At 44.6% G+C, this 25,402-nt stretch overlaps 1 protein-coding gene across 1 annotated transcript in view; it reads right to left on the reverse strand.

Moving 5' to 3' along the window:
* The window catches only part of LOC136789488 (microtubule-associated protein 1B-like), a 66,309-nt gene extending 42,439 nt beyond the window's left edge, over positions 1-23,870 (reverse strand). The window contains exons 1-3 of the mRNA XM_066989533.1: positions 23,546-23,870; positions 15,691-15,792; positions 1,166-1,248 (exon numbers count right to left, since the gene is read on the reverse strand). Of these exons, the coding sequence (XP_066845634.1) occupies positions 1,166-1,248; positions 15,691-15,792; positions 23,546-23,717 (357 nt within the window). The 5' untranslated portion in view covers positions 23,718-23,870. The remainder of the gene's footprint in view (positions 1-1,165; positions 1,249-15,690; positions 15,793-23,545) is intronic.
* Positions 23,871-25,402: the final 1,532 nt, after the last annotated feature.

Below are 25,402 nucleotides of genomic sequence, written 5' to 3' on the forward strand. Positions count from 1 at the left end.
CAGGGGATACTGATATTGAAAGAGGAAATAGATTGGCTGACGCAGATGCCAAAGGGGCAGCAGAACGGGCATCTGAGAGTCAAATTTTGGTACTAGTACCAGGAACAGAAAACCAGGCATTAACAAAAGCCTTAGAAAATGAAGTAGAATATTCTAAGATCGATAAGCAATTAATTGAAGATGTAAATGGAAAATGTTACCTACAGGTTTAGTGCAAATAAATGATGGGAGAATCGTGATATCCTCCAAACTGTTATATCAGATGGTATTTGAAGAACATAATAAAACGTGCTGGGGAGCTGAAATAATCAGATTTTAAGTAGAAAATGGATAGGACCTAATTTGTATACCATTGTCAGACAGGTATCGAAACAATGTGTCATATGTCTTAAAAATAACTCACAGACAGGAATCAAACTCCAAATGGGAACAATAGAGAAGGGAAATGTTCCTGGGAAACAGTGGCGAATTGATTTTACAGTTAATGCAGCTCCTGTTGATACTGAGTCAGAAGGACATATGGTTTTCTCCCTGGCAGAGTAATAGAACCAGATCTGAAATATTTTATGAACAGATGAGCCAAACCTTTACTATGTTTAGTTAGATAGAAGGAAGTCTAGAAACTTTGTATCTCTAGCGTCACCTTACCCACTAATTAGTCAGCCTTATCTATAAGACCATACAGAACTCTATCCCAGGATGGGGGAGGAGGTCAAGATAACCCAGGCCTGGAGGATGTGTCTGAAAAAGAATAGGTGAGGAACTCATGGTATGCATAGGTCCTTGGATATGTAAATGACTGATCTTAGTATGCATGCCTAAATTGACTATCGATGACCACCAGAAGACCCAGAAAGACCACCAGTAGAAACAAATGCGCATGCATCAGGTACATTTACATATTTTAATGAGTCCCGTGAAATGGTATGAATATGTTGATTCTTTCTTGGAAATCTAATGAATATGTGTATTCTGATTGTATATAACCCCTGTAGCTTGAACAATTCAGCACGCACAGTAGGTGGAGCGATCCCCTGTGTGTCCGGCGCCGCAATTAAAGAATGCCTGCTTTCTAAAACTCCAAATTGAGTCTTAGAGAGTTTCTTTGATTGACTTTTACGGTAACACTATGGTCCATGCAATAAAATATTTCTGACTGACTTACCTCAGTACTAACTGCTTCATCTGAGGGATTGATCAGGACTACAGTTTCTAAGACATTACTTCTATGGTGAAGAATTTTCCGACCTGCAAGCACAGAGAGGAAAAAATAAAAGAAAATTTAAATTAAACCAGCCATCCAGCATGGTTTAAACCAGCACTTTCCATGAGCTAGCTATATGTCCCACCATTCAGTAGCTCTCTGGTAACCAAGAGCATCACACACTGGCCACAGCAGCTGAACTGGCTCATGTCTTCAGAAATATGATATCATGTTGTCCTGTAATGGAACAAACTCTCCCTTGGAAAAGAAGAGGTATTGTCTATGTTTAAATAAACATCCCTATAATCAAGTATCATTTATGTAGTACAGGACCCAAAAAAATGTTTATCATTTAACCTAGGCTCCCTTTGATCAGGGACAAAATACTCCTTCTGTAAGAAACAACAGAAAGTTGGCAAGAGAAAGTAGCCTTAAGTTGTCCTTAAGTGACATGTGACCATATATGGATTAAAAAGGGTTAGGGTACTTCATCAGAAAAGACCACCAAAGACCACCAAGGACCCCCAAAGAAAGGAAGGCATGCACAGAAGGTCCTGAAAAGGAGCCAAGAAGTACGACGATAAATATAATCAAGAAACTGGCATTAGGTGTGCTTCATTTGTTGAAAATCCAACAAGCACCCAGGCCTAAATAAAAGCAATAGCTCTCCTGAGTGTGTGAGAATTGGATTATTGCACACCGGGCAAAGGATCCGCTTTTTCAAACAACAGTCCTAGGGGCCAGAAACTCCAGAAATTCAAGGCAATGAAAAAAAACTGGCAATAGCAATGGGTCCTGCCCCTTCTCCCTGACAGGAGGACTCCCTGTTACTCACCTTGGTCTCACTGAGCTGGTGCGGATCAGGGACTAGAGTAACTGTCACCAGCTGAGCATATGGCCCTGTATTTTTATGGACTTATCTACACCACAGATATAGCTGAGACTACACAGTCCTGTAACATGCACAGATGGTTTTAAATGAGGTTTTCCAGGAACTATTAGCAGCTTAGCCACAGCAGCTGGAAAGTCAGCAAGGGCTGCAAACTTCCCCTTGTCCTGGTTTCAGTTAAGACAGAGTTAACTTTCCTCCTAGTAGCTGGTAGGGTGCTATGTTTTGGATTAGGATGAGAAAAGCGCTGATAACATGCTGATGTTTTAATTGTTGCAGAGCAGTGCTTACACCAAGCCAAGGACTTTTCAGCTTCTCGCTCTGTCCTGCTAGCGAGCAGGCTAGGCGTGCAGCAGGAGCTGGGAGGGGACAGACCCAGGACAGCTGACCCAAACTGGCCAAAGGGGTATTCCATACCATCTGACGTCATGCTGAACAATATATAGGGGTGGCTAGCCGGGGTGGGGGGCCGGCTGCTCGGGGATAGGCTGGGCATCGGTCAACGGGTGGTGAGCAATTGCATTGTGCATCACTTGTTTCGTACACATTATTATTATTAATACTATTATTATTATTATTATTATTATTATTATTGTTGTTATTATTATTTCCCTGTCTTAATAAACTGTCTTTATCTCAACTCACAGGCTTCACTTTCCCATTTCTCTCCCCCCATCCCAGAGAGGGAGGGGGGAGGGTGAGCGAACGGCTGTATGGTGTTTAGCTGCCAGCCGGGTTAAACCACAACAGTTAATATTCCAAGAGAAGTAGAAAATGCAGTTATACCAGCAGTATGGGAAACAGATGTACCAGGGAAGTCGAAACTGGCACAACCGGTAAAGGTGGAATTAAAGGAAGGAGCCAAACCTGTTTGAATCAAACAATATCCACTTAAGATAGAAACTAGGCACGGGAATGGTGAAAATTATTGACAAATTTCTCAAATATCAGATTCTGGAAGAATGTAAATCGGAATACAATACTCCAGTTTTTCCAGTAAAGAAGACGAATGGCGAGTTTTTTGTACAAGAGATTTGTACAAGATCTTAGAGCAATAAATGAAATAACAAAGGATATTCACCTGGTAGTAGCTAATCCTTACACATTGTTAACATCTGTGAGAGAGAAATATAGATGGTTTACCATGATAGATTTAAAGGATGCCATCTTTTGCATACCTCTTGATAAAGATAGTAGAAAATTATTTGCCTTCAAATGGGAAAACATATTGAAGTTTTTGGACCACATATGGTAACAACTGTTTTAGAACAAAAGGGGGGGCCACTGGTTATCACCCAGCCGGATGATCAGGCAATCAGGCAATACTAACTGAACAAGATGACATAACCTTGAAAACGACTAACCTGTTATATCCAGCAGTATTTCTAGGAACTGTTCCAGAAGAAGGACCGTTGGAACACAATTGTGTGGAAATAATCGAACATACGCCAGCCACAAAGATTTGAAGGATGTACCCCTTGAAAGGTATTCAGTGGGAATACCACACTCTGTGGCACCCACAAAGCTCAGGGAAAGTAGAAAGGATGAATCAAACAATAAAACAACAATTGGCTAAGTTAATGATCGAGACACCGCTGCCCTGGACGAAATGCTTACCATTGACACTTTTAAACATAAGAACTAAACCACACAGTGAGACTGGATTATCATCATATGAAATGTTATATGGTATGCCTTATTCTCAAGGGATGCCCCTAGGGAACAGTATAGTTGAGGATCATAGTATCCAGAAATACATAATTACCATTGGAAGGAGATTACAGGAGCTAAGAGAAATTGGGATGATGACTCAGACACCACCTTTAGGATTTGCTATTCATAAAATACAACCAGGAGACAAGGTCTTAATAAAAACCTGGAGAGAAGAATCATTGAACCCCCGATGGGAGGGACCGTACCTTGTTTTACTTACTACTGAAACAGCTGTGAGAACAGCAGAAAGGGGTTGGACCCACGCATCCAGAATAAAAGGACCAATAACTACCGAAGCCTGGAGGGTTGAGTCCACTCCTGGGGAACTGAAACTGAGACTAAAGAGGAACTAATATTCTGGCAATGAGGTTCTGCATGAATTAAGAGCACTGGATAAAGAGGACAAGGCTGAAGGGAGGAAAGTGAGAAGGCAAGACCAGGGTAGGACCCTCCACTGCGGTGTGTATGGTCTACCGAGGGAGGCAACCCCTATGGGTATTGACCGCCGAGTGAGAGTGCCTCGACCGGACTTCTCCCGCGCTAAGATCAGGTTGTCCTGAGAAAAATAACATGAGAACCTTTTGAACCCATAATAAAATTGTGATTAGTTTTTCCAGGAGCTGGATCACCCCGAAGGGCTGAATGGTAACACAAGCTCTGAAAGCGGGCCCAACCCCATGATTGAAGGTTTTTCCCACACTCTGATTGTACGTATGCATAGGCGTACTCGGGTTTCTTATGAATACGTAAAAGCAATGATCTATATATTTAGAAAGTTCGACGGTTGTGTGTGCGTGTTGGTAGAGCGTAGACTCCCCGCGCACCCAGCACTGTTTACTTGCCTTTTATAAATATTACTAAATTCAGATTGAGTTTGTAAGGAATGGTCCAGCAATTCGTGCCACTAAGGGATTTGAAGGGTTAACATTGAGGCCTGGGTTTAGGTGATAAGAGAACAAACGGATTTCTTTAGAGAAAAACTGCTGACTCTGCATGGACGTGCAGTAACTTCTGACAGCCGGCCAAGAGACCACCAGATAAGGAAGAAGAATATGAGCCTCCCATCCGAGCAGCCCCCGAGAGACTACCAGAGACTGATAAGCAGGCGCCCCTGGGAGGACTTCGGATTCGGGAAACCAATTATAATAACCCTGCCTCTTCTAGAAGTAGTAATGAATATGTATTAGCCTAGGAGTATAAAAACCAGCTGCCTAACATAACAGGTGTGCGTCCTGGTGGAGCAGAGACTCCCGGCGCACCCAGCGCTGTTTGCTTGCCTCTATTCGTTTAATAAATTGTAAACTTTGATTGTTATCCTATTTGGGACTCAGTCATTTATAACAAGTTGTATCTTCATTTATAACACAAAGATACGTGGTGGCCACCTGACTCAAAGCCACCAACTTTGGACTTCACTGAAGTTGCTCCAAGTCTTATCTGGAATCTTGGAAGTGATCACACACTTGCCAGAAGGCAAATATTTTGGGATATCACCAGAGAAGGAGGTGACCCGTGCTGAAGAAGACGCACTGTATAAAAAGCCACCAGAAAATAAGAAGCAATATGCCCTGTTCACTGACGGGTCCTGTCGTATTGTGGGAAAGCATCGGAGGTGGAAAGCTGCTGTATGGAGTCCTACACGACGAGTTGCAGAAGCTGCTGAGGGAGAAGGTGAATCAAGTCAGTTTGCAGAAGTGAAAGCCATCCAACTGGCTTTAGATATTGCTGAATGAGAAAAGTGGCCAGTTCTCTATCTCTATACTGATTCATGGATGGTAGCAAATGCCCTGTGGGGGTGGTTACAGCAATGGAAGCAGAACAACTGGCAGCGCAGAGGCAAACCCATTTGGGCTGCTGCATTGTGGCAGGATATTGCTGCCCGGGTAGAGAACCTGGTTGTAAAGGTACGCCATGTAGATGCTTGCATACCTGAGAGTCGAGCCATTGGAGAACATCAAAACAACCAGCAGGTGGATCAGGCTGCTAAGACTGAAGTGGCTCAGGTGGATCTGGACTGGCAACATAAAGGTGAGTTATTTATAGCCCGATGGGCCCATGACACCTCAGGCCATCAAGGTAGAGATGCAACATACAGATGGGCTCGTGATCGAGGGGTGGACCTGACCATGGACACTATTGCACAGGTTATTCATGATTGTGAAACGTGCTGCAATCGAGCAAACCAAGCAGTTAAAGCCTCTTTGGTATGGAGGACGATGGCTGAAATGTAAATATGGAGAGGTCTGGCAGATTGATTACATCACACTCCCTCAAACCCGCAACGGCAAGCTCCATGTGCTTACAATGGTGGAAGCAACCACCGGATGGCTGGAAACATATCCTGTGCCCCATGCCACCGCCCGGAACACTATCCTGGGCCTTGAAAAGCAAGTCCTATGGCGACACGGCACCCCAGAAAGAATTGAGTCAGACAATGGGTCTCATTTCCGAAACAACCTTATAGACTTGGGCCAAAGAGCATGGTATTGAGTGGGTGTATCATATCCCCTAGCATGCACCAGCCTCCGGGAAAGTTGAACGATACAATGGATTGTTAAAGGCTACACTGAAGGCAATGGGTGCTGGGACATTCAAACATTGGGATACGCATTTGGCAAAAGCCACCTGGTTAGTCAGCACTAGGGGATCTGACAGTCGAGCTGGACCTGCCCAATCAAAACCGTTATATGCTGTAAAAGGGGACAAAGTCCCTGTAGTGCACATAAAAAATGTGCTGGGGAAGGCACTCTAGGCTACTCCTGCCTCAGGCAAAGGCAAACTTTGGGATTGCTTTTGCTCAGGTACCTGGATGCGCTTGGTGGGTAATGCAGAAGAATAGGGAAATCGGTTATGTACCTGAAGGGGATTTGACTTGGGAAGAGAATAGTATATGATTTGAATTGTATGATGTTAATTGCTATATAATACTGTATGTCATCACTACTATGATGGCTATATGTCCTATTAATGGTATGTTGTGGTTTAACCCGGCTGGCAGCTAAACACCACACAGCCGTTCGCTCACCCTCCCCCCTCCCTCTCTGGGATGGGGGAGAGAAACGGGAAAGTGAAGCCGGTGAGTTGAGATAAAGACAGTTAATTAAGACAGGAATATAATAATAACAATAATAATAATAATAGTGATAATGATAATAGTATTAATAATAATAATGTGTAAGAAAACAAGTGATGCACAATGCAATTGCTCACCACCCGTTGACCGATGCCCAGCCTATCCCCGAGCAGCCCGGCCCCCCACCCCGGCCAGCCACCCCTATATATTGTTTAGCATGACGTCAGATGGTATGGAATACCCCTTTGGCCATTTGGGGTCAGCTGTCTTGGGTCTGTCCCCTCCCAGCTCCTGCTGCACCCCCAGCCTGCTTGCTGGCAGGACAGAGCGAGAAGCCGAAAAGTCCTTGGCCTGGTGTAAACACTGCTCTGCAACAATTAAAACATCAGCATGTTATCAGCGCTCTTCTCACCCTAATCCAAAACATAGCACCCTACCAGCTACTATGAGGGAAAATTAACTCTGTCCTAACTGGAACCAGGACATGGTATCACACTAACAGTCATGTAGATAACAACGAGTGAATGTTATTAGAACTGGACAAGCATAGCGGTGTGTTGTAGCCAGAACAGGCTTCAGCATGCGACGATCCAACATCACACGCTATCTGATCTGCCCTGAAAGATTGTTGTGACAGATGGAGCTCAAAGTCAGTCATGGACTACACAAACTCAGTGGACATTTTATATACATATATGAAAAGTGGTGATTAATTATCATAATATTATAATGGAAAGTGTGGGACCCGAGTATTGCATAAATGGTATGGACTAAGGGGTGGATATTGTCCTGGTTTTGGCTAGGACAGAGTTAATTTTCCTCCTAGTAGCTGGTAGGGTGCTGTGTTTGGGATTTAGGGTGAGAATAATGCTGATAACACACTGATGTTTCATTGTTGCAGAGCAGTGCTGACACTAAGCCAAGGACTTTTCAGCTTCTCACTCTGTCCTGCCAGTGGGCAGGCTGAGGGTGCAGCAGGAGTTGGAAGGGGACAGAACCAGGACAGCTGACCCAAACTGGCCAAAGGGATAATACATAGCATATGACGTCATGCTGAACAATAATATGAGGTGGCTGGCCGGGGTGGGGGGAACCGATGCTCACGGATAGGCTGGGCATTGGTTGTTGAGTGGTGAGCAATCACATTGTGCATCACTTGTTTTGTACACAGTAGTAGTAGTAGTACTAATATTATTATTATTATTAGTTTCATTTCTTTTCTGTCTTAATACACTGTCATTATCTCAACCCGCAAGCTTTCATTTTTTTCCTGATTCTCTCCCCCATCCCCCAGAGGGAAGGGGGAGGGTGAGCGAATAGCTGAGTGGTGCTTAGCTGCCGGCCGGGTTAAACCAGAACTGTGTGACATCATATGGTATGGAATATCCCTTTGGTTGGTTTAGGTCAGCTGCCCTGGTGATGTTCCCTCCCCACCTCTTGCCCACCCCCAGCCTGCTGGCTCTTGGGGGTGTTAGAGGGAGTCCTGATGCTGTGCCAGTATTGCTCAGCAGTAGACACAACACTGGTGTGATACCAATGCTGTTCTAGCTACAGGTGAAGAGCACAGCACTGTATGAGCCGCTGCAGGGAAAGTTAACTCCATCCCAGCCAGATCCTGTACACCTGGAGACTCAGCAGAAGTTCCCTGTTCAACCACGCAGGTCTTCTTCCCCGCCAGCTCATCTTACAGCACATGGGGACAGCCTGCCTCTGGGCCTTTAAGACTTCCTTCTTGAGGAGCGTCCAGCCTTCCTGGACCCCTCTTCCCTTCAGGACTGCCTCCAAAGGGACCCCCCATACCAGTGTCCTGAACAATCGAAGTCTGCCCTCCAGAAGTCCAAGGTCGCAGTTTTACTGACCCCCCTCCTGACTTTGCCAAGAATAGAGACCTCTACCATTTCGTGGTCACTGCCCAAGACAGCTCCCGACCACCACATCTCCCACCAGTCCTTCTCTGTTCATGAACAGTAGGTCTAGCAGGGCACCCCCTCCAGTAGGCTCACTAACCAGCTGGGTAAGGAAGCTATCTTCCATGCACTCCAGGAACCTCCTAGACTGCTTCCTCTGGGCTGTATTGTATTTCCAGCATACATCCGGGAAGATAAAGTCCCTGTCCTGGTTTCGGCTAGGATAGAGTTAATTTTCCTCCTAATAGCTGGTAGGGTGCTGTGTTTGGGATTTAGGATGAGAATAAGGTTGATATCACACTGATGTTTTAATTGCTGCAGAGCAGTGCTTACACTAAGCCAAGGACTTTTCAGCTTCTCGCTCTGTCCTGCCAGCAGGCAGGCTAGGGGTGCAGCAGGAGTTGGGAGGGGACAGACCCAGGACAGCTGACCCAAACTAGCCAAAGGGGTATTCCATACCATCTGACGTCATGCTGAACAATAAATATGGGGGGACTGGCCGGTGTGGGGAACCGGCTGCTCGGGGATAGGCTGGGCATCGGTCAGCAGGTGGTGAGCAATTGCATTGTGCATCAGTTGTTTTCTACACATTATTATTAGTAGTACTATTGTCATTATTATTATTTTCCTTTCTTTTCTTTCCTAATAAGCTGTCTTCATCTCAATCCACAGGCTATCATTTTTTTTCTGATTCTCTCCCCCATCCAAGAGAGGGAGGGGCAAGGGTAAGCGAACGGCTGTGTGGTGCATAGCTGCCAGCTGGGTTAAACCACAACTGCCCTGCAGAGGGAACTCGACAGGTTGAATCGCTAGGCAGAGGCCAATGGGATGAAGTTCAACAAGGCTAAGTGCCAGGTCCTGCACTTTGGCCACAACAACCCTATGAAACACTACAGGCTCCGGGCAGAGTGGCTGGAAAGCTGTGCAGAGGAAAAGGATCTTGGGGTGCTGGTCGATGCTCGCCTGAACATGAGCCAGCAGTGTGCCCAGGTGGCCAAGAAGGCCAACGGTATCCTGGCTTGTATCAGGAATAGTGTAGCCAGCAGGACCAGAGAGGTGATCGTCTCCCTGCACTCTGGTAAGGCGTGCTCTGTTTTGGGCCCCTCACTTCAAGAAAGACATCGAGGCCCTGGAGCATGTCCAGAGAAGGCGTACGAAGCTGGTAAAGGGTGTGGAACATAATTCTTATGAGGAGCAGCTGAGGGAACTGGGGTTATTTAGTCTGGAGAAGAGGAGGCTCAGGGGAGACCTTATTGCTCTCTACGACTACCTGAAAGGAAGATGTGGGAAGCTGGGTGTTGCCCTCTTCACACAGATAACCACTGATAGGACAAGAGGTAATGGCCTGAAGTTGCACCAGGGGAGGTTTAGGTTGGAAATTCCAAAATATCGGAAGTCAAGCAGGCAGGACAGAAGGTTGGCTTGGCTGACCAGGGATCTTCTTCTGGAGCTTAGACATAAAAAGAAAGTGTATGGCTGTTGGAAGCAGGGTCAGGCAATGCAGAAGGAATACAGGGACGCTGTTCATTTTGTACGGAGAAAATTTGTGCGGCCAAAGCCCAACTAGAGTTGAGGATGGCCAGGTCTGTGGGAGACAATAAAAAGCTCTTTTAAGAATATGTGAACAGAAAAAGGAGGAGCAAAGAAAACATAGGTCTGCTACTTGATGGGGATGGTCACCTCACAGACAAGGACATAGGCAAAGCAGAGACGTTTAATGCCTTCTTTGTCTCCATCTTCAATGCTGATGATGGGCTTTGGGACCCAGGGTGCCCTGAGCTGGAGGACCATGACGGTGGGAATGACAAACTCCCAACCAACCTTGAACGTGTGCGGGATTTGCTGCTCCACCTGGATCCATACAAGTCCATGGGTCTGGAAGGGATTCATCCCAGGGTGCCTAAAGAGCTGGCTGACGTCATCGCGGGACCTCTCTCAATTATTTTTCAATGGTCTTGGGAATCTGGAGAGGTCCCAGTTGACTGGAAGCTAGCAAATGTTGTGCCAGTTTTCAAGAAGGACAAGAAAGAATACCCTAGCAATTACAGGCCTGTCAGTCTCACGTCAGTGCCTGGTAAAATTATGGAGAGGATGATCCTTGAAGCGCACCTGGGGGACAATGCAGTCATTGGTCTCAGCCAACATGGGTTCACGAAGGGTAGGTCCTGTTTAACTAACTTGATTTCCTTTTATGATAAGATCACCCATCTGGTCGATCAAGGGAAACCAGCTGATGTGATCTTTTTGGATTTCAGCAAAGCTTTCAACACAGTTTCCCATAGGATCCTACTGGACAAAATGTCCAGCATACAGCTAAAAAAAAAAAACATTATAAGATGGGTGAGCAATTGGCTGACAGGCAGGGCTCAAAGGGTTGTGGTAAATGGGGCCACATCAGGCTAGCAGATGATCACTAGTGGGGTCCCTCAAGGCTCCATTTTAGGGCCAGTCCTCTTCAATGTGTTTATAAACGATTTGGATGTGGGACTATAGAAGGTGTTTTGAGCAAATTTGCTGATGACACTAAACTGGGAGGAGCTGTGGACTCTGTTGAGGGTGGAAAGGCCTTACAGAGAGATCTGGACAGATTGGAGAGCTGGGCAACCACCAACCCGCATGAAGTTTAACAAGAGCAAGTGCCGGGTCCTGCACCTGGGACGGGGCAACCCTGGCTATATGTACAGACTAGGCGACGAGATGCTGGAGAGCAGCCCCAAAGAGAGGGATCTGGGGGTTTTGGTCGATAGCAAGCTGAATGTGAGCCAGCAGTGTGCCCTGGAAGCCAGGATGGCCAACCGTATCCTGGGATGCATCAAGCACGGCATTGCTAGTCGGTCGAGGGAGGTGATTGTCCCGCTCTACTCTGCGCTGGTACGGCCTCACCTTGAGTACTGTGTGCAGTTCTGGGCACCACAGTACAAAAAGGATGTGAAACTATTGGAGAGTGTCCAGAAAAGGGCTACGAAGATGGTGAAGGGCCTAGAGGGGAAGACATATGAGGAGCAGCTGAGGTCACTTGGTCTGTTCAGCCTGGAAAAGAGGAGGCCGAAGGGAGACCTCATCGAGGTCTACAGCTTCCTCACGAGGGAGAGTGGAGGGGCAGGCACTGATCTCTTCCCTTTAATGACCAGTGATAGGACCCAAGGGAATGGTGTTAAGCTGCAACAGGGGAGGTTTATGCAGGAAAAAGTTCTTCACTGAGAGGGTTGTCGCACACTGGAACAGGCTCCCCAGGGACGTAGTCACATCACCAAGCCTGTCAGAGTTTAAGAAGCGTTTGGACTGTGCTCTTAGTCATATGGTCTGAATTTCTGGGTAGACCTGTGCGATGTCAGTAGTTGGACTCGATCCTTGTAGGTCCCTTCCAACTTGGGATAGTCTGTGATTCTATGAAATTAGGAGACATTTCTTCTCAGAAAGAGTAGTCAGGCATTGGAATGGGTTGCACAGGGATGTGGTGGGTGGGATCCCTGGGGGTGTTTAAGGAAAGTTTGGACTTGGTGCTTAGGGACATGGTTTAGTGGGTGACATTGGTAGTAGGCTGATGGTTGGACCAGATGATCTTGAAGGTCTTTTCCAACCTTAACGATTCTATAACCAATGACAGATCAACTTCACAACAAAGCGGGCAAGTGCAGCAGTAACTGGAGCTAAGCTGGCACTGGCATCCAGAAATCCTACTCCACCTGTCCTGACCACTTTGGCAGATGAAGCCTAAAAACAATTCCTATGGACATTTTGGGATAGGCCCATGGAATGGAAAAAAGTACCTATATATCTGTTAAAGGACGGGGAACAGTGGTGATGGGAATACAAATATACTAAATATGCAGAAGCTGATTTTGACACACATTATGGAATAAGTGGTGGAGGTTGTACTGGGTTTGGCTGGGATGGAGTTAACTTTCCGTGCAGTGGCCCATATAATGTTGTGCTCTGCACTTGTAGCTAGAACAGCATTGGCATCACACCGATATTTTGTCTGTTGCTGAGGAGTGCTGACACAGCATCAAGACTCTCTCCAACCCCCCCCACAGCCAGTAGGCTAGGGGTGGGCAAGAGGTGGGGAGGGGACACCACCAGGGCAACTGACCTAAGCCAACCAAAGGAATATTCCATACCATATTATGTCACACTCAGCAATACAAGCTGGGAAAGTGAAGTTGGGAAAGGGGAAGGAGGAGGGGGGCTCTCCTTATGAAGATGTCTGTCTTCCCAAACAACCAACACATCTATTGAGGCCCTGCTTCCCAAGATGTGGCTGAACATCGCTTGTTGATGGGAAGTAGAGAATTTTTTCCCCCCTGTGCTTCTGCACAGCCTTTGCTTGTTTTTTTTAATTCAAGGGAAAAGAAAGAATAAAAAATTATCCTTATCTTAACCTGTGACTTTTTTTTTTTCTTTCAAGCACACTTTTTTCTCCCCCTCTTCTTTTGAGGAGGGGGAGTGAGAGAACAGTTGTGGAGTTCAGCTTTCCAGCAGGGTAAAACCACCACAACACTGCAGGCATGTGGTGTGGGGACAGATTTGACCCCATTTCCTCCAAGCTTCCTTTTTAAGAATGACTCATACCCTTCACATTGAAACACGGACTGAGCTGGTGGTGCATAAATAAAGAGGCTTCAGTCAGTAGTCAAACCTCACTACAGTAAGAGCTGTGCAGACACACTAAATGCCTCTGCCCTTCCTCAGGAGTAAACTATCCCTATTTTCGTGTTACACAAAGAGTTCAGTCTCAGAAGGCTGCAGAGAATTAAAAAAAGCTGTTTAATTACATCCCATCTGACATGCCATACACTATCCTCTCACCTTGGATGAACACTTTCTGAAGAATTTGGGTAGCTTCTTATACAAGGAATTTCTGAATTTGAGACCATAAGAAAATATGAACTTACAACCATCGTTTTAGTATTTATGTTGCCAGTTTCATAGATTGAACACTCACCAAAATTCAACATTTGGGCATTGTAACAAATGAAACATTCTAAAATTTTATGAACATATGGCAACAACAACAAAAAAAGCTCTCCTTCACATCAAACAGTAGAGAAAACACAGAGGACCCTCATCAATTTTGGCAACTTATTGTTTAAAGATTGAGCAGTGCTGAAAAAACACATACATTACTGGTTGACATAGAGATGTTGATTAATTCCAGTCACATGCAATTAAGCTGTAATTCAACACAATGACAGGCTCAGACAGGTCTAGACAAACAAGAAAAACAAACAAAAAATACAATTCCTAAAGGATTCTATAATATTTCTATAGAAAGAAAAAAAAGAGGCGCATAATCTTTCATTTACCAAATAAAAGTAGAGTATTTAATTCATGCAATGCTATCAAGAGATAACATCTTAAAAAGAAAGCAAAAATTATTAAACACACTAGAATATTTTTGCTGAAGAAGCAGCATAGGATCTTTTTTCCCCCTGAAGTTTTAAAGATGAAGTTTTGTACATGTTAAAGATGAGGTATACCACACATTGTATTTCTTAAAGATAAATTTTGTTAGTTTCACTTACCAGAATACCCTCTCTGTAAAACAAGGCAATGGGTGTCACTGAAAAGTTGAATTTGCATCACTGTATTTAAACTGAAATAAGAGATGTATTCCAGGACTGAGTTTACTTCCATGTAATTCAGTAACTACACGTCTTGACCCTAAATCTTCAGAGTATTCACTAGATCTGTTGGTTTTCAAACCAGGGAAAAAATAGAGGCATATCTTTTCCTTAAATCTGGCCATGTTTTACTCTTTATAGCTATGGGCAGATATGACAAAGTCTGCTATAATCTATGCTGCAAAAGGAATAATTAGTTACATAAGACATTTTGGTACATTATACAACACCATCAGGTCAGTGCTGTCATGTTAGCTAGACATCACGATCTCTTTGTCAACAGCGTATAGTAACTGACACTAGGAATGTGATATAGTAGTATGATACAACATTTCATAGCCCTTTTCACCATACTTAAGAGATGTTGCTGAAGCTGGAATTTATAACGTTTATTAGTACTAGGTTCTACTGGTCAATGTGCACATGGCCACAATGATTTCACCAATGAAAGCAAACTGTACTCGTTTGAGAAGGCTATATATTTTTATATGAAAACCAAGATTAATTTTCACACATGCTCACTCAGCATTTGTGTTAAAGTAATGAGATGTTAAAACTTACCAAACACTTGAGTCCCATGCAACCAGAACAAAATCAAGTTTTACACTTCAAACTTTTTTTTAATTTTTATTTTTAATTTTATGAATCCTCTAAAAGAAGGACAGCCTTGAAAAGGAAGCAGATTTAATCTCATGAGTCCTGTAAAATGTTAACTTTCTCATAAAAAACAAAGATCCTGTAAGTCAAGATAGACCCTTCACCCCTCAGCTTTTTATACCAAGAAAAAGTTCCAAGCCATTGAGGGAGAAACACAGCTTGAGCTACACTTGTACAACAGCTGTGACACCATTTCCGGCTCTGTCAAACTGTAGAGCTAAGCTTTCAGGTTATTTTTTGTATGTGCTCTACCTACCACAATAAGGAACAGCTTAAGTCTCCAGGACTAATAGATTGGCACTACATAAACTGTTCAGTCAAAAAGTAAGTTTCAGTTAATTTTAATGGTGCCCCAAAACTAACATGTATTACTAAAGTAATCATGATCATATACACATCAAGCTAATGTAAAAGACTGAATATTTTAAAGTTTCATTTAAGTGACAGCTTCTGTAAGTGACATTTACTTTTGTCAGAAAGTTAAGACAAATTTAAACCATATTTTAAAATAAAGGAAAAAAGTATTCATTGTAAAGAACCAGAGAGAAAAATGGGCCATCAGATACCTAAGCATATTTATTAATTCTCCTCTCAAAAAAACTGATAAACTTCCAAAAACTCACCTTTAACTTCAGGAGAGAATCGAGCTGAATGGCGAGACACAAAAAGTTTCAGTTCTTGATCTAAGTTGCACTCAATCAAGTTTGTGTCCCATGACCGGATTCCTAAAATTCAGAATACAAAACATCTAGCTTGACATATGAACACTAGAAGTTTCAATTCACTATTACTCAGTTTACATTCTTGTTATTTACATATTTCTAAATTCCAAAAACAGCCTCTCTTCCTTTCAAGCCACACAATCATCTTCTGCAAAGTGTTGAGTGCTCAGAAGAAGCACTCTGGACAGGGATCAGTCAAAAGCAAGAAGAAATTTGCCTTTCCAAGAGGTAACAGTCCTTTAAGGCCCTGCATCCTAGTAGTGACATTATGAGAAGTTATTGATGTCCCCGAATTTACTTTAGAATAGCAATTTACAAAATTGTAGAGTGAATCACTCAGGAGATACTTTAGCCACATTCCACGACCACTTTATTTGTCCTCCTGTGAAAAAAGAGCGTCGTCTAGCATGTTGTAAATTAATACTTAAATATGAAGTATTAAAATGCTGACCTCTTCATTCAAAAGCTTTGAAGCATCCCATATTTTAAATTAAAATTTAAGTGATCTTTTATTTATTAAATATTAAAATCTAGTTTTGAGATTTAAAAATAGATCTTTTTGATCTTTTTCTTTAAAAATAAATAAATAAAAATAAATATCACATCTTTATTCCCTACAGCTTCCCCCCCCAGCTACTTAAAAAGTGAGACACTTGACATATAATGTGAACATAAAAAGATATTTTGAAAGCAGACATTTTAAGGACTGAAATTTGACTGGGGAAAAAGAAAAAACTTCACAGCAGCCAAAAGATAAACATATAGATTCCTACCATAAGATTTTTATGAAAAAACAAACCAAAAAAAAATAAAACCTCCAACACTACTAACAGGAGAATATGTTTTAACATTTTTCTATAATTTTCTTGTTAAGCTTTGAAAAATAATGAGTAGGCAGTTGCACTAAAGGTAAGCCTAGGTACTGCTGCGATTTTGATTCCTAACAAAATGCCATTAGACTTATACAAATCAACTGGCAAATATAGAATGGAGTGCAGGTGAGGAAGGATCTAGTGGCCCCTTCCCACATGCCCGAACATGTCTTTGCATAAAATTGTTGAGTTAAATCACTTTCAGATTTGGTACCTTTTGGGGTGGAAGAAAAGCCTGAAGAGGTGCATGGCCAACCCCTTACCATGAGACTAGCACTACAGGCTGCTAACTTTCCTGTCAACACTACCTCTCATATTTTATTCTCTTTCAAGGCAGCAGAAATGTCAAGCCTCACTCTGGTAGAGGCCATGCTGTAGGGTTGAAGGATAAGGAGGAAAAAGAGGGGGAAGAGCAGATAAACCAGATCTGTACTGCTGATCTCCCATTGCAGCTCTGATGAGGTTCTCCATGCAGTTATGGATATCTGCATTTCAAGAGTCTGATCCCTCTTCTGAGATAACTCATTGAGTACTTTTCCTTGTCAGTAGGACAGTCAAGGTATGAACTAGTAGTGTATCCCCATAAGAAGCATGTGCTATTAAGTAGTTGGTATTTTAAGCTTTACATAGATTTCAAAATACAGCATTGCCTGTATGTATCTCTGAAGCTCTTCTAAAATATAACTGAACTATGATCATCTACCTCCACTTAATCACTTATGCGTCATTGTTCAGAGGCATAAGCAACAAGTATCCTTCTACAAGTCTCCTGATTTTCATTTCTCAGAAACCTCTTGGCCATATGGTATATTTGGTATCGACAGGCAAATACAGCTCAACAAGCTTTAATGTTTTCCAGGTGTTGGAATATTTGAAAAGAGGAAAGTAAAGACTATGTAATACCATGCATGTACAATGCATTTGAAAACTGATGAGTAAACTGATATTGATCATGAGGCTGATGTATGTTGAATGAATGAGTGCTGAACTTCAAGAAGCTAGAAGATAACAGGTCACTAACAGCAAGCTGGGGGGGGGGGGGAGCGCTTCAAAGTTTTCTGGAGATCAGTTAAGCAAAATTGACTACAATTCAGCAATACTGTTAATGACAGAGCCTGTCCACCATCCCTAACCACAGGGTCACAGAACCGTAGGGGTTGGAAGGAACCTCTGAAGATCATCAAGTCCGAGCCCCCTGCTAAAAGCAGGTTCCCTACAGTAGGTTGAGCAGGAAAGCATCCAGGCAGGTCTTGAGACCAGCTCTCCAGAGAAGGAGACTCCCCAACCTCTCTGGGCTGCCTGTTCCAGTGCTCTGTGACCCTCACTGTAAAGAAGTTCTTACACATTTGTGTGGAACTTCCTGTGTTCCCATTTTTAGCCATTGCCCCTTGTCCTATTGCTGCACACCACTGAAAAGAGCCTGGCCCCCATCCGTTTGCCTCCTACATTTTAGATATTTATAAATGTTGATCAGATCCCCTCTTCTCTTCTCCAGGCTGAGCAGACCCAGGTCTCTCAGCCTTTCCTCATATGGAAGATGCTCCAGGCCCTTAATCATCTTTGTGGTTCTCCTCTGGACTCTCTCTAGATCTCTTTTTTGAACTGGAGAGCCCAGAACTGGACACAGTATTCCAGATGTGGCCTCACCAGGGCAGAATAGAAAGGGAGGATCACCTCCCTCAACCTGCTGGCCCTGATCTTTTTAATGCACCCCAAGATGCCATTGGCTTTCTTGGCCACAAGGGTACACTGCTGTTGTCCACCAGGACCCCTAGGTCCTTCTCTGCAGAGCTCCTCTCCAGCAGGTCAGCCCTTAACCTGTGCTAACGCATGCAGTTATTCCTCCCCAGGTGCAAGACTACACTTACTCTTGTTGAACCTCATCAGGTTCCTCTCTGCTTAACTCTCCAACCTGTCTAGGTTTCACTGAAAGGCAGCGCAGCCTTCTGGTGCACCACTCCTCCCAGCTTTGTATCATCAGCAAACTTGCTGAGGGTGGACTCTATCCCTTCGTCCAGGTAACTGATGAAGATGTTGAACAAAACTGGACCCAGTACCAACCCCTAGGGAACATCGCTAGCTACAGGCCTCCAACTAGACTCCGCACCGCTGATCACAACCCTATGAGCTCTGCCAGTCAGCCAGTTCTCAATCCACCTCACTGTCCACTCATCCATCCCACACTTCCTGAGCTTCATTAAAAGGATGTTGTGGGAGACAGTGTCAAAAGCCTTGCTGAAGGCCACGTGGACAACATCAACTGCTCTCCCCTCATCTACCCAGCCAGTGATGACATCACGGAAGGCTACTAGGTTGGTCGAGCATGATTTCCCCTTGGTGAACCCATGTTAACTATTCCTGATAACCTTCTTCTCTTCAAATTGCTTGGAGATGGCATCCAGAGCAAGCTGTTCCATCACCTTTCCAGGGACCGGTGGTGAGGCCTGTAGTTGCCTGAGTCTTCCTTCTTGCCCTTTTTGAAGACTGGTGTGACATTGTCTATCCTCCAGTCATCTGGTACCTCTTTCCATTCTCCATGACCTTTCAAAGATGATAGAGAGTGATTGAACAATCACATCTGCCAGCTCCCTAAGCACACATGGGTGCATCCCATCAGGGAACATGGATTTGTGTGCACTGATTTTGGCTAGATGCTCTCTGATCAGATCTTCCTCAACCAAGGGGAAGTCTTCCTTTCTCCAGACTCTCTCTCTTACCTTCAGGGTCTGGGATTCCCAAGGGGCAGTCTTAGCAGTAAAGACTGAAGCAAAGAAGGCGTTCAGCATTTCCATCTTCTCAGTGTCCCCTGTTACAAGGGCACACACCTCATTCAGTAGTGGACCCAAATGTTCCCTAGGCTTTTCTTTTTATGTCAATAGTAAAAGGAAGACTTTCTTGTTATCTTTGACCTCCTTTGCCAGATTTAATTCCAAATGGGCCTTAGCCTTCTTTGTCGCATCCCTGTGGGCCCTGACAGCATTCCTGTATTCCTCTTAAGTGACCAGGCCCTTTTTCCACATTTCATAGACTTTCTTCTTTCCTTTGAGTTTATCCTTGAGCATCTTGCTCATCCGCGCAGGCCCTTTGCCACCTTTCCCTGTTTTTTTGCTCTTAGGGATGCACCAATTTGAGCTTGGAACAAGCTGTGTTTAAGTGTCAACCAACTCTCTTGGGCCCCCTTACCTTCCAACGCTCTAGCTAGGATACCTCCAAGTCGGTCCTTGAAGAGGTAAAAGTTGGCTCTCCTGAAGTCCAGGGTTGCAGTCCTACTAACTGCTTTGTTTCTTCCACACAAGATCCTGAACTCTATTATCTCTGATTGCTGCATCCTAGGCTGCCCCCAACCAGTCCTTCCTTGTTAGTAAGAGCAAGGTCCAGCAGCACATCTCTCCTCATTAACTTTCTGATACAGATGGTAGAGGAGCTATCTTCAATGCACTGCAGGAACCTCCTGGATCATGTGTGCCTGGCAGTGTTGCTAATTCAATAAATATAAGGATGATTGAAGTCCTCCATGAGAATCAATGCCTGTGATCATGAAGCTACTTCTAGCTGTCTGTAGAAAGCCTGTAGGTGGCCTGTAGTAAACATCCACAACAGTGTCACCCATATTAGCCTGCTCCTTAATTCTCACCCACAAGCTTTCCACTCATTCATCATTCACCTCCAGGTGGCGCTCGATACATTCCATTTGCTCTCTCACATGAGGGGATGTTTCACCACCTCACCTCCCTGACCTGTCTTTCCTAAAAAGGACAGCATTCCAGTCGTGAGCTGTCCCACCAAGTCTCCGTGATCACAGTGAGATCATGGCCCTGTGACCGCACACAGATCTCTAGTTCTCCCTATTTATTCTTTATGCATTGGTATACAGGCACTTTGGGGAAGCAGGGGGTACAGGTATCCCTAGAGGGATGCAAGAGGATTTCCCATAGATATAGTCACTATTGAAGTAGCTGGCCTTCTGGCTTCTGTCATTGGAGGCAGCTAAGGAACATTTGTTGCTCATTAGGCTGGCCTGGCTCATTCCCTAGTCCGTTGCAATGGCACAAGCATTGTTATTATGGACCCCACCCCCCAAGGCCTTCAGTTTAAAGCGCACCTCACTAGGTTAGTCAGCTTGTTGCCAAAGACTGCCTCTGCTAGACCTTTGTTGTGAATCTAGATTTGTGGTAGGGATAAAGTTCTGATTGATTAGGCATAGTCAAACTGCTGAGCCAGTGTCCAAAATACACCACTCAATGTAAAATAAATAGCTAAAAATGCCTAGACATACCATGCACATGGTAGTCCTAGAAGCTGAAGTTGGGATTTAGATAGAATATCCCAGATCTGCAGCTGCATGATTCAGCATTCTGAATGCAAAAATTGTACATGTACATTATAATCTAGTATAATGTATTATATTCATTATGTAACCAAATCATGTTTGGATAGAACGGAGGTAAGTCTGGAAGTAAAATTCAAGGTCAATCCAACGATGTACAGCATTAACAGGATGGAATTAACTACTGGAAGTATGACCGAGCTGGAGCTATTTCTTTCTGAAGTCTTAGGAGTGCAATGCCACTAGACACAGGACTAATCAGACAGCACACCCAGTAGCATCTGCTGAATCAGTGGAAAGAAAGATCTTGAAGCTTTCTTTTCACTCCTCCCTTATTTTTTGGTGAACAGCAGATTGGAGGATTGCCCCTTTTGCAAAAAAAACGTCATCCCAAATGTAATCATTTAAAAATGAAGAAATGAAGCTTCAAGCCATTCCTGCTTCATGATATGACTCTGCATTCTACCAGGTTGTATAGCGTCACGCCACTGTTGTGTTATCAGCAAATATTGTCTTTGACACATTGCTCTGTAGTTCAGTGCATAAATTCACACTTTTCAGTGATGACTTAAGAGATGTACAAGCGAAGACATCAAGGCAGTAATCAAGAACCCTAAACTCATTTAAGGCTCTGCTGAGAATAAAGCTTGAAAGAAGCTGTTTTGTTTTTTTTCTTCCCCCAGACTACAGCATACTTGCCCAAAAGAAAGATTAGTCAAGTCCATATTTGCCTCACACAGATAGAGCTTCAGACTCCCAGTATACTCATCCAGAGCAACACAATGCAAAATTTGATCAAGGTTTTTTCCTAGTGAGAAAAATCCCCATCAGACCGTCTGACACCAGGAGCAGTGAGGTGACTTCTAATCTAAAATGATGAAAAAGCCAAAGCATTCCCTCTGAACATCTAAAACTGTAAGTGGGTGTTATGCTTAGTGACAGGAGGTAGCAGCAACTGTATAGTAGAAGCTTCAAGAAGAGACTGAAGGGCATTTCTTCAGAGGAAGGATGACATCAGATGTCTTGAGGGTAGAAGTTTTTTGCTCTATAAATTTTATTTAATTAAAATGCAGCCAAGTCACTTCTGACAATCAAAACTTAAATAAAATTAGGAAAGTGCAATGCTGAAGAGGCTCTGAATGACAAAGCATCTACCTCAGTAGTTCTCCCTAAAACACAATAGTCACAATAAAGATGAACAGGTCACAGTAATGCTAGTTACCTGTGATGAGGCAGCCCTTTACCACAGACATGAAAAAGAAACAAGAGAAATAGCCAACTAAACCAACAATGTTTGAGAAAACAATAGAGACTATTCAAGTCCTAACTAGACTGCTGAACCACACCCACATGACAAGGCTGCTACCAGTTCCCCCTTGCGTGGTCTTTCTCCTCTCTAATGGCAGGTTTCTGATCTCTGCTTTCAACAGACCAGAACAAAATAGATGTTATAAAATCATGTTTCAATTGAGCTTAAACTATAGGGTCCAGCAACAGTTTCCTTTGTGTTTCATACCGCTATTATGGCAACAGGGTTTTTTTTCCCTTCTCCATGTACACCGCTATCTATTTTATTAGAAACTACATCAAGAACTTATAATATTTAGTTATTTCATTTGTCTCTTTCTTAAGACAGCAATACGTGAAGGTATCACAAATAAACATTGAGTCATAGCAGCCTGTAGCTGGACAATAATGAGGCTGAACACTCAGATATTAGCCTTGTACCTATATATTTTTATTTGTTTAAATATACATACGAGTGTGTATATAAAGCTTAGGTCCTGAAAAAAAATGTAGCAAATAGAAAGTCTCATTGCTGAAAGTTAGACACAATAGGCACAGATGCATTCCTGCTCGGGAAGAATTTGCTAGCCAGAGGAAAAAATCCCCGAATTCCGTCGGTTTGATTTCGCGGTGAAGGAGAACTGTTTGCTCGGGAGCCGAGGGGGGAAAACAGAAAAGCCGTCCTAACCCAAACGCGTTTTTCAGCGGCGGCGCGGGTGTCCTTTGTCCGCTCTGGGCTGCCATAGGGACTGCAGTGCGGACTGCACCACACCCACCCGTCGGTGTCTCCGAGCAGACGGACTTGGCAAGTACCCAGTTTCTGCCGCAGCTCCAGCGCTTCCACCCCGACAATGGCGAGGAGGGGGCTCACCCTCCTCGCCCGCCGCCAGCAGCAGAGCGGGGGTGGAGGAGCGGCGCATGCTGAGACGACTGTGGATCTTCGTACGGCTGGCAGCGAGGGGCCGCCGCCGTACGCCTCAGGGGGGTCAGCCCGTAGCCTCTGACCGCCGCGCCCCGGCGCTCGTACACGACCGGGCGGGGGGGGGGGAATAGGAGGGACGTGCAGTCAGGCGGGACGATAATCCCCTCATAAAATGAGAAGCGAACAGATTTTGCAGATCATGTTTGTGTTGTTCCTCCCCTAGCTCCCCACAACCAGCAAGGGGCGGACGGTAGTAGACGTGAGTGGCCGCCCGCACTCCGCGACGCCCCGGCTCGCCCCGCGGTGCAGCCGCGCCTGCGGCCGTCCTGCACCTTGCCGCCGCCTCACCTCGCTCGATGTTGGCGATGGCCCGCCGCAGATGCTCCTCGGTCACCAGCTCGCCGATAACCACCAGCAGGTAAAACTTGTTGTCCAGGAAGCGGTGCGAAAGGCTGGATGAGGTAGGGTTGGGGATGCTACAAGATGGCTCCGAGTCCATTTCCACCACCTCAGTGGCCATCGCGGTCGCCCGCTCCACCCCGGTGCTCTGAGGGGAGGAGGGCCACTCAGCGATAGATCCACAAGCGGTAGGGACTGAGATCGACTGGAAGGGTGGTGACGCTTTTATACAGAGATAGTGCAGGGCAGGGACCTGGCAACGAGGAGGAGGAGGAAGGGGGGGAGCCAGCACATCCCCGCACTGCCACTGCTGCTTTTCCAGCATCCACAGCTGATGTCATCTGCAGCAAATCCTCCCTGCGGCAGCCCCTGGAAGCAGGAAGGATACGGGATGCGAACATTGCCCTGAGGGGGTACTGTGGGGACAGCCTTGGAGTGTGCCCTGGCCTGCAGCAGGACCTGTCTGGGACTGGGGGCGAGGGCCCCTTCCTTTGGCACCCTCTGCTTTGGTGCAGTTTCCACCTCCCTTTCTCCCTCTGTGCCCTTCAGGGGTCTCACCCTCCCAGTTTGGTCATTCCGTGTTGTTTGTTCCCTCTTGGTCTTACTCTGCTGGCTTGGCCATCCCTCACTCCCCAAGGCTTTCCTAAGATCTCAGCCTGTGGCTTGGCTGTCCTGGAAGCCTGGTGGCCATGCCATGAGGAGCCACAGGTGATCCCTGGCAGACCTCATTAGTTCATCTGGAAAAGCTGGCATTGGGGCTCCAGCTGCACTCCTGACTGAATGAAAAAAGCAGCTCGGTTGTCTAAGGCCACGAGTCCAGTCTCCTGCATCTTACTGTAACACTGCCACAAAATTTGAGCCATGTTTTTCCCCCCCTCACAACTGGCAATCTAAATATTCTTATTACTTTTTTTTCTTTTGGAAGCAGCTTTTTGCACGTATTCAAGGCCCATGGATATATTTGACTCACCCCAGAAAAGCACTGTTTCTGGACTAGCTGATAAAATCCATAATTTTAAGGCTCCAGAAGTTCAAAGGGCTTTCAGTAACTAATTTTGATTAGGTTTGAGCAACTCCAGGGAGCAATAGTATCAGAAAACATCTACAATTACAGAAACAAAGGCTGGATTCCTCTTGATTACCATGTAAATATTAGACGTCGGCTTTTTGATACTCACTGAGACCCACTTGAGAGAAACTCAATCACCTCCTAATAGTGTGTTATTTTCCCCTAAAATGGGATAGAGCAGTCTAAAATAAATCAGCCTCTATGAGATGTTCCTCTCACTTTACTTGACAGGAACCAGGTGCTGTTTTACATTTTGCATCTTGTTTGTATGGCTAAAGTGATGTGGTAGAAATCTCACTGTGACCTAGATAACTTCTGGTCCCTGACTGAGATGACACTTCCTCTGTGTGCAGCTCCTTCCAGTACTGACTGTTCATATTCCCTGCCTACTCCTCAGAAACAGTACTTGCCTGGATGAACCAATACATCAGTCCTGTTTTCTTAGAATATATATGTTGTTTTAGGGCATAGTGGACTCATTCTAATTAACGTGTGTTTCAGGTACCTATAGCAGCTACTATTTTTAATATGAATAGTTCTACATAAATACAGCATTGAGAGCCTTGGCTAATGTGTGATGTGTTTGGATGTTGCATTCAAAGGAGACTATTCTGAGCTGCCATTGCAGCAGCTAAGGTTGTAGGCTGTGGACAAGCATTTTTACAGCCATGTCAGGTGGCTGAGATAATGCAAAGATAAAGAGCAACAGTGCTCATTCTTCACTAGAGCTGACATTG

This window comes from Anser cygnoides, unplaced genomic scaffold, assembly GCF_040182565.1.
Source record: "Anser cygnoides isolate HZ-2024a breed goose unplaced genomic scaffold, Taihu_goose_T2T_genome scaffold_51_1, whole genome shotgun sequence".
Lineage (NCBI taxonomy): Eukaryota > Metazoa > Chordata > Aves > Anseriformes > Anatidae > Anser > Anser cygnoides.